Below are 14,542 nucleotides of genomic sequence, written 5' to 3' on the forward strand. Positions count from 1 at the left end.
CTAACATGTAGTTTAACAGAGAAATGATCTCCTACTCTTGGGTTTTTAGTTAGTGTGGGTATCTTTTCTTTTTATTTATTTATTTATATTTATTTATATCTTCGATTTCTACCCCGCTCCAACCCCGAAGGGTCTCTGAGCGGCTTACAAGTTCCGAATTTATCCCTGGCTAAGGCCACATGTCTCTACAGGGGTTGGGGCTGCCTTCCGGCACCCAGGTGGCAGGGCTCGCTGTTTTTCTTGGTTGTTCTTCCTGGGCGGTCTTTCGGGTGTCAGTGCTCGGTTCCTGGTAGTCCCCCTTCCTATATTTTCTGTTGTAGTTATGTAGTCTATTGAAAAACGAATAAAATTACCCTCTTGGGGGTTTCAAAAAAAAGATTTAACATTTTTCTGATTGAAAAATTGGCAAATTTTGGGAAGCACTAGGGAAAAAACTTCCTATGAAATATTTTTCTTTGAGATGAGTCGCACGCTATTTAAGACAAGGTTTTATTCACTCAAAATGTATAACATGAAAGTATGAAGGTTTTTTGGTTTAATTTTTCCAATGGAAATTTTGGGGAACACTTAAAAAAACTCCTATGACATAGTTATTTTATTACTGGAGTGTTTTTAAGGCTAGGTTTTATAGTGCACTACTAAGTAATGTTACACCCTTTAAAGTCCACTGAAGTCAATTAATTTAGAGAGCAATTTATTGTACTAAGAATCCTATTCAATCCTATTCAGTGGGGCTTACTCCTAGGAAAGCATTCTTACATAGGCATTATTAGAAAGGCATAATTCTGCTTAGCACTGCATGATGTTACACTCAAAATGTAAAGCGTGGAAAAGTTAGGAAATTTGGGGGAGCACTGAAACAACTCCTAAGAAATCTTTTCCCCTTTTGGAATAAGTGAAAATGTGCTAGAATTGCATAGGGCACAGCAGTTCACAGCTCTCTTTCACTTAGTAGTGGTTGCAACTCAAGTCTACGTGTAGAAAACTGAAGAATTTATACTTTAGAATTCCATAAATATGCTAATTAATATAATTTTATTTGTTCACTAGGTTAACATATGAATAAAAGTTTGAGTCCAGTGGCACCTTTAAGACCCACAAAGTTTTATTCAAGGTATAAGCTTTCGTGTGCATACACATGGAAGTTTATACCCTGAATAAAATTTTATTGGTCTTAAAAGGTGCCACTGGACTCAAACTTTGTTCTGCTGCTTCAAACCAACACAACTACCCACCTGAATCTAGGTTAACATATAAAATTAGAAGACTATCCAAATGTACTTTTAATAACTTCACTTTCAGTGCAGGATAGGGCATGGGAAATTTGAAGTGGAGGGGCAGGGAGCCTACATCATTCATAACCCACCTTAAGCCATGAGGAAATGTCGTATATAAATATTTTAATAAAATAACTAAATATCTTCAACTTTCGATTCTTTAAAAAACAGGCACTAACATACTCCATCCAAACAAAGTTAATTTTGCCAAACTACTTTGAAATAAAGTACTTTGAGGATTACAATCTAAATGTTGATGAAAGAAAATAGTTTTAGGAGATACTAAATGCTCTACTATGAGGTTTGGAACTTTGATTTCAACTGAAAAACTGCAAGCTTCAACTTTCTATGTTGCATATAGCCCTGTTCAAGTATTCACAGCACGCATGGCTTTATACACAGAGAAGAGAGCAGGATTGTACTCGCTGACCATCACTGGCTATCTGTGCACAGCCAAATGTCCACAGCAAACCCTGCCTACGCATGTGAGTTTTGTACACAAAATCAGCAACACTGCAAAAAAGCAGCATCCCAATTGTGTGTACAATTGTACAGATACAGGGCTTGCTGCAGATTTTCAACTGTAAGAACAGGAATCCAACAGCAGGATCAGTGCATACAATCCTTTCTACACATATGTGCGTTTGGATGCCCGAGTAGAGCTTATACTCACAATGCACATTACCCACAAAAACATCACTAGCATAAGCCCCACTGGACTGGTACAGTACAGTACTGCTATCCCTGGTTTGGAACTATCCACTTACACCCTTATCCTCCATATGACATTTTCCTGCAATCTCAGTTAAATAACTAAATGGTATCAATATTAACCATGATTAAAGTTGCCCCCAAAGTTTCACATATGAGATTAAGGACAACTCTACTTGCCTTAATCATGGCTAATGTGTGAAAAACTACTTAACTAACTCTGCAATTCTAAACAGAGTTAAATCCTTGTAAATTCATTTATGCTGATGGGCTCAGAAGGGTGTAACTCTGTTTAGGAATGCACTGTTAGCTAACTAATTTAAGGGAAATAATTTTCCAAGGGGACAGAATCCCAAGACTGGCCCCCTGTTTTGGGGTTTTGGTTTTTTTTACTGTAGTTAGGAGGGAGCCAGAATTATATCTGCATTAGTCTGTTACAATGAACTTGACTCATGAAAAACCATTTTTTGCATTTCCTCAATTCCAGTTCATCCCAGTGAAAGTCCCCAATTTGTACCAGACAGACGAGAGCCCCAAAATATTTTTTAAAGGTTTTTTAAAGGAAAATCAGCCTCTTGTATATATTTAAACCTAAGGGGGGGGGACACAACACAAATTTAGAGTCTGAACCATTACTTGAAAACACAACAGTCTAAAAACCAGTGAGCCTTTGCTGTGTTAAGAACTGTATGTTTGAAAACTGTATCTACTTCCTTTGCAAATAATACAAATTCCAATACAATCAACAAACATACACAGAATCATCTTACCTAGATGTTTATAATGATGGTTATGAGCTTGCAATAAAATCTTGACTCGATCCAATGGTGCAATGGTTGATTTGGCACAACATCCTGCAACACCTTTGAAACAGGCAAAAAAGGAGTCTGTTTAGTAACTGCCAGAGGCCACAGCCATGTCAAACATTCAGCAAAAGTTATTTTTAAAACATTATCTTTTCAAAGGTCATTGCACACCTAGTAAGCATGATTCCCTGTCCCTCAGTGGCAAAGCAGCCTTGTTATTACTCAATCTTTGAGAACACACTCTGGGACCAAAAATACATACTTTTGCCATGCACAAAATTCAGGCCCTCTTCGAGCCCAAGCATCACAGTTCATAAAGATTTTTAGTTCATGATGCATGTGAATGACTCAAGGTCTGTGTCCTGCTCAGGTTCTTTGACATATTAACATGTAGGTTGCCTACTATTAACAGCTCATACGCTGACCTGGATGGGCCACACTTAAGTGGGTGGTAGGTCAGAATGTGTGTCTTCCTGTAATTTCAAGGGACTGCCTCATTTCCAAATTGTTCTTCCACAGAGAGAAAAATCTAAAGTGCCTGGTCATGTAAGAACAAAGAATCTTTTGGAATCTGTGCAGGACCACTATCTGTTACTTCCCATTACTTTTTAGCAAGGATTACCAACTTCAGTTATTCCAGATCATTCACCTACAGTGCAGTCCTAAAAACAGTTTCCTGGGAATAAGCCCCACTGAACAGAACTGTGTAGGATTCTGAGTAGACCTCTTTAGAATAGTATTGCTAAAGAGTCAGTACTCCTAAGAGAGACCTCACTGATGATCTTCTTCTGCTACAACAAAACTTAGTGTACAAAGGCTACCCACCAATATTAACTGCCAAATCACAAAGGTTCTAAGCCCTATGGAGTATACATATATAACACCCAACACCACAAATTATATTATGTATTGGACTATAACTACAGTGCATATAAACAGGCAAACAATTTCAGATATAATATTAGGTCATTTCCTTCTGTCATTACACTTACTGGCATTTAAATAGCATTTGAACTTCCTTTCCACATCACCTCAGTGACGTTTTATCTTCATACCTCTCACTATTACCTGAGTAATGACAACAATAAGGAGTCAACAATACCAGCCTTGCGTAAACAGAGTGCTAGACTAGGACTGGGGAGGCTTGCACTCAACGCCTAAGAAATGAAAGAGCGCCCGTCACAACGCTTCTCAAAGCCTGCTTAACAATGGGACACTACTTGGAACGCTCCGCCTGCAGTCAATCGAGACGTGCCAAAATGGGGAGGGGGAGAGAGAGAGAGACCGAATGGGCAACGGAGTGCACCGCAGTGACTTTTGGGGTGTGCCCTTATTCGGACTCCGAGACCAGTGAAGCGACCCCCAAGGGCTCACTCCTAGGAGCCAGCCAGGCTTGCTTGCTTCAGCGTCGGCTAAACCCTGACCCACCGTCCAAAACAAGGCGTGTTCCTACGACTGAGCGAGCCAAACCGGGTCAAAATCGCTTCTTTCGGTGCGGGTCTCAGATACGAACTGGGCATATCGTGGGGATTCTACAAGGCGGGGGGGGCGCTGAACACGACCTGGCCCTCCCTTTTTTGTGGCCCGGCCGCACTCACAACACGAGGGCACCCCTCGCCCAGCCCCAGGAGACGCAACACAAGCGGCAAGCCCCCCCCCCTCTTCCCTGTGTGACGCTGCCTCGCCCACCACCACCCCCCCACACACACACACGCCCTTCCGAGACCAGAAGCGGGAGGGGGGCAGCTGGCTCTCCGCTCACCTCCCGCGATGAAAGAGCGGAGCCAGTAGAAATCCCTCCGAGCCGGGGACGAGGGCAACCGGGCGCCGGGCCCCGCCGCCGCCGCCGCCACCTCGGTGGCCATCAGGCCGGGCTGGCTCTTCCTCGGAAGCGGAGGAGAAGAGGAAGCCGCGGGTCGAGTCGGTCACTCAGTCCGCCTGCGTCTGGCGCCTCCAGCACATGGTGCCGGGCTGGCCGTGCCCCCGCCCCGCCGAGGCTCAGAGGCGGAGCTCAAGCGCAGAAGGTCGGTGGGGGGGGGGGGGGCGCCCCCCGCCCCCGCCGAAATTTTCAGGAAGGTGCTCAGCCTCCCCCGGGAGCCACCCTTGCTCCTAGCAAAGCAATGCCTCTGGCCCAGCCCCAGCCCCCCCTCCGACCGGACCGGGCGAGAGGGCTGGGCAGGTCGCCCTCAAGCAGGTCATAGAGCCCTGCGGCCGAGACGGAGAGAGAGAGAGAGTCTCGCCCGGTTTGCCGGCTTCTCCCCCTCATGGCAGGCCAGGGCTCCTTGCTTGGCTTTGAACGCCTGCATCAGGACAGGCTGAGATCCCACAGGCAGAGTTCTCCCGTTTTCAAGCTAGAGAAAGCTGGCTTGCTATACAAGGGGAATAGGTGTTGCTCCTCAGCCGCCACCATTGCTTTCCTCATGTTCCCGATGCCTTACTAAAAATGTATTTCCTCAGAATTTTTACTGTAGCAGCCCTGTCTATCGGTTTATTGCTGGTGTTTTAGAGCCACTTGGCCGTGCCCAGGGCCGGCCCCAGCTTATTTTTCACCGTAGGCGAGGATCCCTTATGCCCCCCCCCACGCCCACCAATTTTCAAAAATAAATGCATTTTAGGAAGAATAAAAAGGTGAAAGAGAGATTAGTTGTCTTAAATCGGACTCAAGAACAGAATTGTCTTCCAGTGCCCTGGTTAGGGATGTCAGCCTCCAGGTGGGACCTGGGGACCCCCCAGAATTGTAGCTTGTCTACAGACTATAGAGGTCAGTTCCCCTGGAGAAAACGGATGCTTTGGAGGGTGGCCTGTATGGCATTGTACCCCACTGAGGTCCCTGTCTTCCCCAGACTCCTTCCCCAAATCTTCAGAAGTTTCCCAACCTGGATCTGGCAACTCTACCTCCTGCATCTGCCATCTGTGGCCATATGGGACCTGGTAACCCTAGAGTATTCATATATTTATAATCTGCCTTTCTTGCTTAGACTCAAGTCAGAGTACACAAAATAAAACAGTGCAGTCAGTATAAAACAGCCAGTGAACAATAGGACTAGGATTACTGAATTAGAGACAAGTGTGAACAACAAACTAATGTCTACCATAACCATACAGAAAGTGGATTACAAGGTAAAGGCAATGCAGTAAAAGCTGGTGATAGCCACAATAATTACTGCACTGAGCTATTCTATTGTAAAGGTGCCCTCAAGGGCTGTTCATGGTATTACAGTTCTAATCTTTTTTAAATGCCCTCTTAAACATTATGCTGCAGGATGACAGACGTGTGGGATCCTTCTTGACCTCAGGCCGTTCCACGAGGTGGGAACCACCACTTGGAATGCACACATGAGTGGACAGCAGCTCACCCCCTTGCAGTCTAGCACCTTTAGAAGGCTTTGCTCAAATGAGTGAAGCTGTCACAGCAGAGGCGATCCTGGGGGTATGTGAGTCCAAGGCTATTCAGGGCTTTGAGGGTGGTAACCAGAACCTTGAACTCAGTAAGTAATTGGTAACCAATGAAGTTTCTGCAGAATGGGTGTGACATGTGTGACCTGGTGCACGATAGTAACCGGGCTGCAAATTACAAAAGATTTTGCCAATTAAATTACACAGCAGCAGGGCCGCTTGCTACATTTAGAGTGTTCCCTCTGATAAGCAAACAAAATGTGAAGGGGATATATCTAAACCTGTGGCACACCAGCTGGTCAACAGGCATGAGACTATGGAAGAAAAGTCTCAGTCCAATAATATTACTCTTAGTCTTTTAACTTTGCTGTTTTGAAAACTGCAGAAATAAGATCCAAAGCCCTTGGCTAAGAAGAGGGAGACTGGCGATAACTCTTAGTCTAATGGATTTGACAATACTTTTTTTTAATACTTTCTTTATTGAATTTTAAAGACATAAACACAGATAAACAAACAAACAAATACCCAACCAAAAAATACATTTTTCAACATCATTGCAACAGTCAAACTTAACTTTAAAATATTTCTTCATATCTTATGTATTTTCCACTATAACTCAACGCATATTTCTCATAAACTATCAATCTACTTTTCAACCCAAAATATAAAGATTCTTAGACTTATATTCCAAAGTAATTACCTATCACCTTATCTTCTTTTATTTAATTCAACTTATTTACACTATGGATTTAAGTACATAGCACAACTAATTAATTAAAAATTATAACAATAAATAAAAACACAAATGAACCCAGCCCTGGACTACTGTTGTCTGTGTGACAACAATTGTCAGTTATCTTTATAACACGAAGTTCCTTTCAGTCAATCACTTCTGCTGCTCTGGGTCTTTCAGAATTCTTGCTCAACAGGTTTCTTTTCCCCTCAGCATCTTTTCTCCCTGCAGCTGTCTCCAATTGTTTTTCCCCCTTGCACTTTCGCAATAAGTTTCGCAATAATGTCTCAGGGGTAGACATCACTGTCTTCTTCCATTTATCCATAATATATGTTCTCATGTATTCAGTTCAAATGTGCCCTTTCCCAAGGATGTTTGAGAACTCATTTTTTGCATTGCCATTACATACATGATTTCATTTGTTTGTTATTTAGTCGCACAGTCGAGTCCGACTCTTCGTGACCCCATGGACCAGATCACGCCAGGCCTTCCGGTCTTCCACCGTCCTCTGAAGTTTGCTCAATTTCATGGTCGTTGCATCTATGACACTGTCTAACCATCTCATCCTTTGCCGTCCCCGTCTTCTTTGACCTTCAGTCTTTCCCAGCATCAGGGTCTTCTCCAGTGAGTGCTCCCTTCTCATTGGGTGGCCAAAGTATTTGAGCTTCAGTTTCATTATCTGGTCTTCCAGGGAACAGTCAGGGTTGGTTTCTTTTAGGATTGACTGATTTAATCTTCTTGCAGTCCAAGGGACTCTCCAGAGTCTTCTCCAGCACCATAGTTCAAAAGAATCTATTCTTCGGCGCTCGGCCTTCCTTATAGTTCAACTCTCGCAGCCATACATGACTACTGGGAATACCATTGCTTTGACCATGCGGACTTTTGTTGGCAGGGTGATGTCTCTACTTTTTATCATGCTGTTTAGGTTCGCCATCGCTTTCCTCCCAAGGAGCAGGCGTCTTTTAATTTCATGGCTGCTGTCACAGTCTGCGGTGATCTGGGATCCCAGGAACGTGAAGTCTGTCACTACTTCCTCGACTTCCCCTTCTATTTGCCAAGGAGTGATGGGGCCGGATGCCATGATCTTAGTTTTTTTTATGTTGAGCTTCAAGCCCACTTTTGCGCTCTCCTCTTTTACTCTGAGCAAGAGGCTCTTAAGATCCTCTTCACTTTCTGCCATTAGAGTGGTATCGTCTGCATATTTCATTAGTCACATTAATAAGCTTCCACCCTGAATCAGTCAGTACCTGTGGAGATCCTTTACTGGATCTTCAAGGAGGCCTAAGACTGTGAGGTTTTTTTGTGATTCTGACTCAAAGATAGTCATATTTCCCCACCTATCTCAAGCATCCAGAACCATTGATTTATGGGACTTCCAAATGAGGCCACTTTCCTTTGCACAGGTCTCTCATATCATTTTAAAATTGAACATCCTATCTCAGCTTAAGAGCCCAATAGTCACAGATGGACATATCTTTTATGAATTTGTTGTCTCCCCTTCTAAAGCTAACTAAACTAGTGACTCTGTGACTATATTCTGTGGAGTGAATTCCAGAAATGATATGCTGTATGAGTAAGTAAGTGCTTCCCTTGGTTGGTGCTGAATCTGCACAAAGTGCCTACATATTCTGTTAGGGGAGAAAGAGAAAAAGTTCTCTCTATCCACTTTCTCTACCCCAAGCATAATTTTACAAATATCATGTCCCCTCCCCTTAGTCATCTTTTCTTTAAAATAAAAACGCCCTCAGCTCCTTTGGCTTTCCTTGTCCTTCTCTGCACCTTTTCTAGAATGACAATATAATTTTTGAGATTCTGCTGTACACCATATTCCAAATGCATCCGTACCATAGATCTAAAAAAGGGCACCATAATACTAGCTATTTTGTTTTTATTCCCTTTCCTATCAATCTGTAGCATCTAATTTGACTTTTCCACTGCTGCAAAATACTGACATTTTCATCAAGCTACCCACCATGATTTCTTTCCTGCTCAGTCACTACCAGTTCAGACCCCTTTCAGCGTATATTTAAAGGTAGGATCTTTTTGTCCCAGTGTACATTGCTTTATGCATTTACACCTTGAAATTAATTTGGCACCCTGTTGTCAAATTACTCCATTTAGAGTGATTCTTTAGGAGGTGGCAGGTGATGTGAAAGACCTCTGCCTGAGATGCTGGAGAGTCACTGCCCATCTGAGCAGACAGTACTGACCCTAATGGACCAATGGTCTGATTCAATACAAGGCAGCTTTATGTGTTCAGCCCTTTACAATCTCCTTTAGTCCTCAGCATCATGAATAACTGGGTCATCTGCCAAACTGGCCACTTTCCTACTCTCCCCCAATTCCAGATCATATATGACTAAATTACATAGCACCTGTCCCCCTACTGATGCCTGCAGAAGACCAATGCGTACTTCCATCCTTTGCAAGAACTGTCCATTTACTTGTCCTCTCTACTTCCTGTTGTTTAACTCTCCGTGAGAGGACCCATCTGACTGCTAAGTTTACTCAGAAGCTCTTGATGAGGGACTTTGCAGGCTGTGTAGGTCACTGTGTGTTATTCCAGTTGCTTCTCCATGACCTCCTGCCCTGTCAGCTGGTGGTCTAATTTGCTGATAGTTGTCTAGTTGTCATCGCCATCTGCCCTCTGCTGGAGAATGGAGATTCTATGCCAGACCTTTTGAACTGATGACTTACTCCTCTGCCTGTAGTCTTCTTCCTCCCGCTTCTGCAATCATATCCTCCAGGTTCTTTAGCAATAGTGCTGCTTTCTTGTGGTACAGACTGCACTTCTTCCTCTTGCTGTTTTACCTTCCTTTGTAGTAGTTTAGTTGTACCCATGTGCCTGAGTGTGAGGTCTGCTTCACTGCACATGCCCTCGGGGGCAAGTATTCAGGTGACAGTCCCCTTCCAGGTAAAAGAAGTGACCTATGTTTGCTTGCATCTAAGGACCCAAGTGCTGCATGACGGAGTGAGCTCCCATCTCTGGTCCCAGCTCCTGCCGACCTAGCAGTTCGAAAGCAAGACGTTTCAAGTAGATAAATAGGTATCGCTTCAGTGGAAAGGTAACAGTGTTCCGGGCACCTTGGCATCTAGTCATGCCGGCCACATGACCATGGAAACGTCTTCGGACAGAGCTGGCTCTTTGGCTTGGAAACGGAGATGAGCACTGCATCCCTAGAGTTTGGTGTAGTGGTTAAGTGTGTGGACTCTAATCTGGGAGAACCGGGTTTGATTCCCCACTCCTCCACTTGCACCTGCTGATGTGACCTTGGGTCAGTCACAAGCTCTGGCACAGCTGTCCTTGAAAAAGAGCAGTTTGTGTCAGAGTTCTCTCAGCCCCACCCACCTCACAGGGTGTCTGTTGTGGGGAAGGGAAAGGAAAGGAGTTTGTAAGCCGCTCTGAGACTCCAAGTGAAGGGCGGGGTATAAATCCAATCTCTTCTTCTTCTTCTCTTCTAGAGTCGGATTCGACTGGCTTTCAAGCACCTTTACCTAAGGATCTTCCATAAACAATGCTGCTGTCCTTGCACCCTGCCTTGGGTACCAGTGTGCTTTCCAGCCCCAGGGCAAGAGGCAGGGTTGATGCAGATCCAGGGGGACTGGCATGGACAGGCAGGCATGGTAAAAAAGCACATCCAGAGCCAATGGGGGCTGGATGAGAAAGATGCTGAGTATCATGGCTGGAGACATGGAGGAGCTGGCTGCAGAAGTGGAGAGTGGCTCAGAGAGCATGAGCAAGCGCATTGCAGAGATGGCCAAAGAACGGTGTCACCAGAGAGAGCCAGAGGAAGATATAACGGATGGTGAGGCAAGCTATTGGCTCTGTCTAGCACTGGGTTGAAAATAGGCTTCCGGGCCACACTGGTGAGTGGGTTAAGAGGGCAGAAAAGAGCTGCAGTGCCATAATTTTTTCCACTTCCTGGTGGTGCCTTCAGCATAGCCCATCCCCTCAGTTCCGTTCCTGCCTCTAGGGAGTAGTAGCTGTAGAGTAGGCTTAGCCTTAATTATTCACTCTTTTTTAATCTGTTCCAAAAAATTTCCTTCCCTTGCTTTGCCTTTCTTCTACTTGACTATTTTTTCTCCCTTTCTTCTCGGTCCCAGAGGAACTGAATGCTTAGGCATTCCCCCACCTGAATGGGATCACCATTCAGGGAGCAACTTCCTCTCAGGCTACCCCATCCCTGTAGCCCACTACCTGGCCCACTAAGGCAGCACAAAAGACCTCTTCCCCATATCACAGGAGGGTAAGGGGGAAACAATGGGGCAAGGAGGAATCTTCAGCATCCATCATGGATGATAGAGAAGAGGGGGAATTCCTCTCAGATGAGGAGGAGGAGGAGATCAAGGTGCCCGAACAGTCCAGTCAGTTCTTCAAGGCTGAGGACTATCGTTTTCTTCTAACCGGGCAATCAAGGCACAAGAGATCCAGGACTCTCCCCCTTCTGATGACCAAAAACCTTCTAGATCCAAACTCAAGTGTAGATCCAGAGGGAATTCTGAATTCTTTCCTCCAGAGGAGAATGTTGAAAAGGTTTTCCCTTTCCCTGAGTACTTTGAGTGTCAGCTAAGGGTGGAATGGGATAGACCCATAGCAAACAAGCAGTTCCCAGCATTGATGAGAAAGCTGTACATTTTACCTAACTATGCCAATGAGTTGTTACAGGTATCTCCAGTGGACGGACCAGTAGTGGCACTTCAGTTAGCTGGTCTACTGTCAGAAGATGGTCAGGGTACGATCCAAGACCCCACAGACAAGAAGACGGAAGCAGCACTTAAAAAGATCCACGAGGCAATTGCCATGATGGTGAGAGCAGCTTCCATGACCTCTGTTGCCTCCCAAGCAGCTATTGTATGGATCCGCAAATTAATTCAACTCCTTTTGGAAGACAACCATGGACTCTTGAAGGGAGCCAGTCGTATCTTTAAGGAGAACTTCTTTACAGTGGATGCCACGTTGGACATTCTGACCTTCGCTTCACAAGCCATGGCCTCTATGGCAGTGACCAGAAGGCTCCTCTGGCTAAGGACCTGGCAAGCTGACTCGCTATCTAAGTCCATCATCACGGCCTATCCTTTCCAAGAGGACCAACTGTTCAGGGATGCTCTGGACAAGATCCTAGTTGAGACATGGAGGCTACATACCATATTGGTGGCGCTCACTAAGGCACCCTTTTAACCTTTCTTTGAATGTGAGTCTTCGGTGGCTGAGGATGAAGACCGTTCCTGATGCCGGTCACTTCCTCAAGATGGGTCTCAGAGCTTAATGCACTTTAGGTTAAGTCTAGTGTCTGTATTTTCCACAAGGACAAGGTCGTACTCCCCACTGACCACGAAAAGGGGACAGGATGTCCAAAGCTTCTATCAGCACACAGCTCAAGTCTTATATTGTGGAAGCCTATTGAGCCACAGGACTGGATGTTCCCAAGGGCGTTACAGCTCATTCTCTACGAAGTGCTTCCACCAATGCAGCCTTTACCAACTGAGCACCTGTGGAAGAGGTTTGCAAAGCAGCAGTGTGGTCCTCCATATCTACCTTCATTTACCATTAAAAGCTAAACACTGTGGCCTCAGCAGATGCAACATTTGGAAGAAGAGTTCTTCAGCACATTGTGACATCTGCAGACGATGATGACCCACCCGGATGACGGACACTGCTCTGGGAGGTCCCATGGAGATGTCCTCCACCTCAGAGGGAGAACTGCCCATTGGCACTTACTGTGAAGGGTCTTCCTCCTTTGAGGTCAGGAGGACATCTCGGCCCTCCCGTCATTATCACCGTATTTCTTCTTTGTGCTGTTTTCTTCTTAGTCTATCTTACTACTTTTATTTGACTTAATGTTTGCAGTTCACATTCAGGTTGTAGTTAACCGTTGTGTTCTTACAGCACAAGGCCATTAGTTTTTTTACTTTGCACTCACTGCATTCAGAGTCCCAGAACTGAGGATGGGCTATTCCGAAGGCGCCAACAGGAAGTGGGAAAAAGTATTTCCTGCCTCCCTAAAGGCACAGTGGGAATAACCCACGGAGATGTCCTCCTGACCTCAGAGGAGAAAAAACCCTTCATAGTAAGTGCCAATGGGCTGTTCGCCTGGAGAAAATGGTTGTTTTGGAGGGTGGACTCTGGCATTATGCCCCAATGAAGTCCCTCCCATCCCCAAACCCTGCCCTCCTCAGGATCCGCCACCTAAATCTTGTGGTATTTCCCAGCCTGGAGCTGGCAAATCTACCTGTTTGCTTTGGAGATCCTGTACAACTCTGCCTACTGCTTCTCAGCACTGCCTGTAGGTACTCCCCAGTTTTCTGAAAATAGAGCCCAGGCCTCAGACTCCTCATCAGAAGCTACAGTCTCCTAAATTTTCCATTCCGCATCCTCTTGAGACTTTCTACTTAGCCACATTTTTAAAGACAGAATTGCCATTAGAATAATAACTGTCAGCATTATCAGATATCTCTTTAGTCATGTTGTGATTGGAGTCCACATTTTCCATATGATCCTCCTGCTTTGGATCTAATTCCTTCCATGCCCACTCCTGAAGCCCCTCGGACTCCCCGTCAGCTCATTGTATGGCAGGGGTCCTCAAACTACGGCCCGAGGGCCACATGCGGCCCGCCGAAAACATTTATCCGGCCCGCCGGCAAGGCCAGCTCACCAAACTGCCTTCCCGCCACCCTAACCGGGTGGGCGGCCCACTTGCAACACCGGCCTCTGCCTTGGAGGTGCCGCCGCTATGCCGCCAAGCGGGACTCACCCCCAAAATTCCCAGGCTGCGGCAGGGGGAGCAGGCCCGGGTGGCGCCGGCGCTGGCGCAGCACAAGGCCCCGGGTCACCTCTCAGCCTGCGTGGCTCCCCCCCACTCCATGCCCCTGTCCTGCGGGAGCGCCGCATGTGGGCTGAGCACCACCGCGCCTCTTGGAGCTGCTGGGGAAGCCGGAGCGCCCCAGTCGGCTCCATGGACGAAACGCCGCAGCGCCACCAGCTCCAGGGCTCGCCTGCTTCAGCTGAAGGGGTTGCCCGCCAGAAGTGCCGGTGGCGGCGCAAGGGAAGGGGCCGGGCCTCTCCCTCCGCCGGGTCCTTCTGTCTGTCCCTGGGAAGGGAAGCGCCGTGCTCGTGGGCCTCCTCATCCCAAGGGCCAGGCAGACGGTCCTTTCTTCGCATTGACGACCGGGGCGGGGGGGGCTGGGCGAAAGTCGTGCTCTCCTGCCGCACACAGAGCCTCCCACGAGCCTCAGACACACAACTAGCACATGCCAGAGCGCCATCCACGCTCCTGTTCCCGCGGGAGTGCTGCGTGTGGGCTAAGCGCCGCCGTGCCTCTTGGAGCCGCAGCTCTGGGCGGGAAAGCCGGAGCGGCCCAGTCGGCTCCGTGGAGGAGACGCCGCAGCGCCGCCAGCTCCAGGGCACACCTGCTTTGGCTGCTGGGCATGCAAGGTGCGCGGCAGGGGGAGCCAGCGGCCGGAGCGCCGTGCCGGGCTTTCGAGGGCTGCTGCTGCTGCCCGCCGCCCCACTTGGGACCCCGCTGGAGTGCGGGCGCTGCCAGCCTGCTGGGTCCCAAAGGGATTGCCTGCCAGAAGTGCCAGTGGCGGCGGTGCAAGGGAAGGGGCCGGGCCTCTCCCTC

General features: G+C 46.9%; 1 protein-coding gene across 1 annotated transcript in view; it reads right to left on the reverse strand.

Annotated features, from left to right (window-relative positions):
* Positions 1 to 4,812, reverse strand: part of SLC25A16 (solute carrier family 25 (mitochondrial carrier), member 16) — a 26,909-nt gene extending 22,097 nt beyond the window's left edge. The window contains exons 1-2 of the mRNA XM_015413910.1: positions 4,557 to 4,812; positions 2,759 to 2,851 (exon numbers count right to left, since the gene is read on the reverse strand). Of these exons, the coding sequence (XP_015269396.1) occupies positions 2,759 to 2,851; positions 4,557 to 4,659 (196 nt within the window). The 5' untranslated portion in view covers positions 4,660 to 4,812. The remainder of the gene's footprint in view (positions 1 to 2,758; positions 2,852 to 4,556) is intronic.
* Positions 4,813 to 14,542: the final 9,730 nt, after the last annotated feature.

This window comes from Gekko japonicus, unplaced genomic scaffold (genome assembly GCF_001447785.1).
Source record: "Gekko japonicus isolate JY-2015 unplaced genomic scaffold, Gekko_japonicus_V1.1 scaffold1178, whole genome shotgun sequence".
In the NCBI taxonomy this organism is placed as follows: Eukaryota; Metazoa; Chordata; class Lepidosauria; order Squamata; family Gekkonidae; genus Gekko; species Gekko japonicus.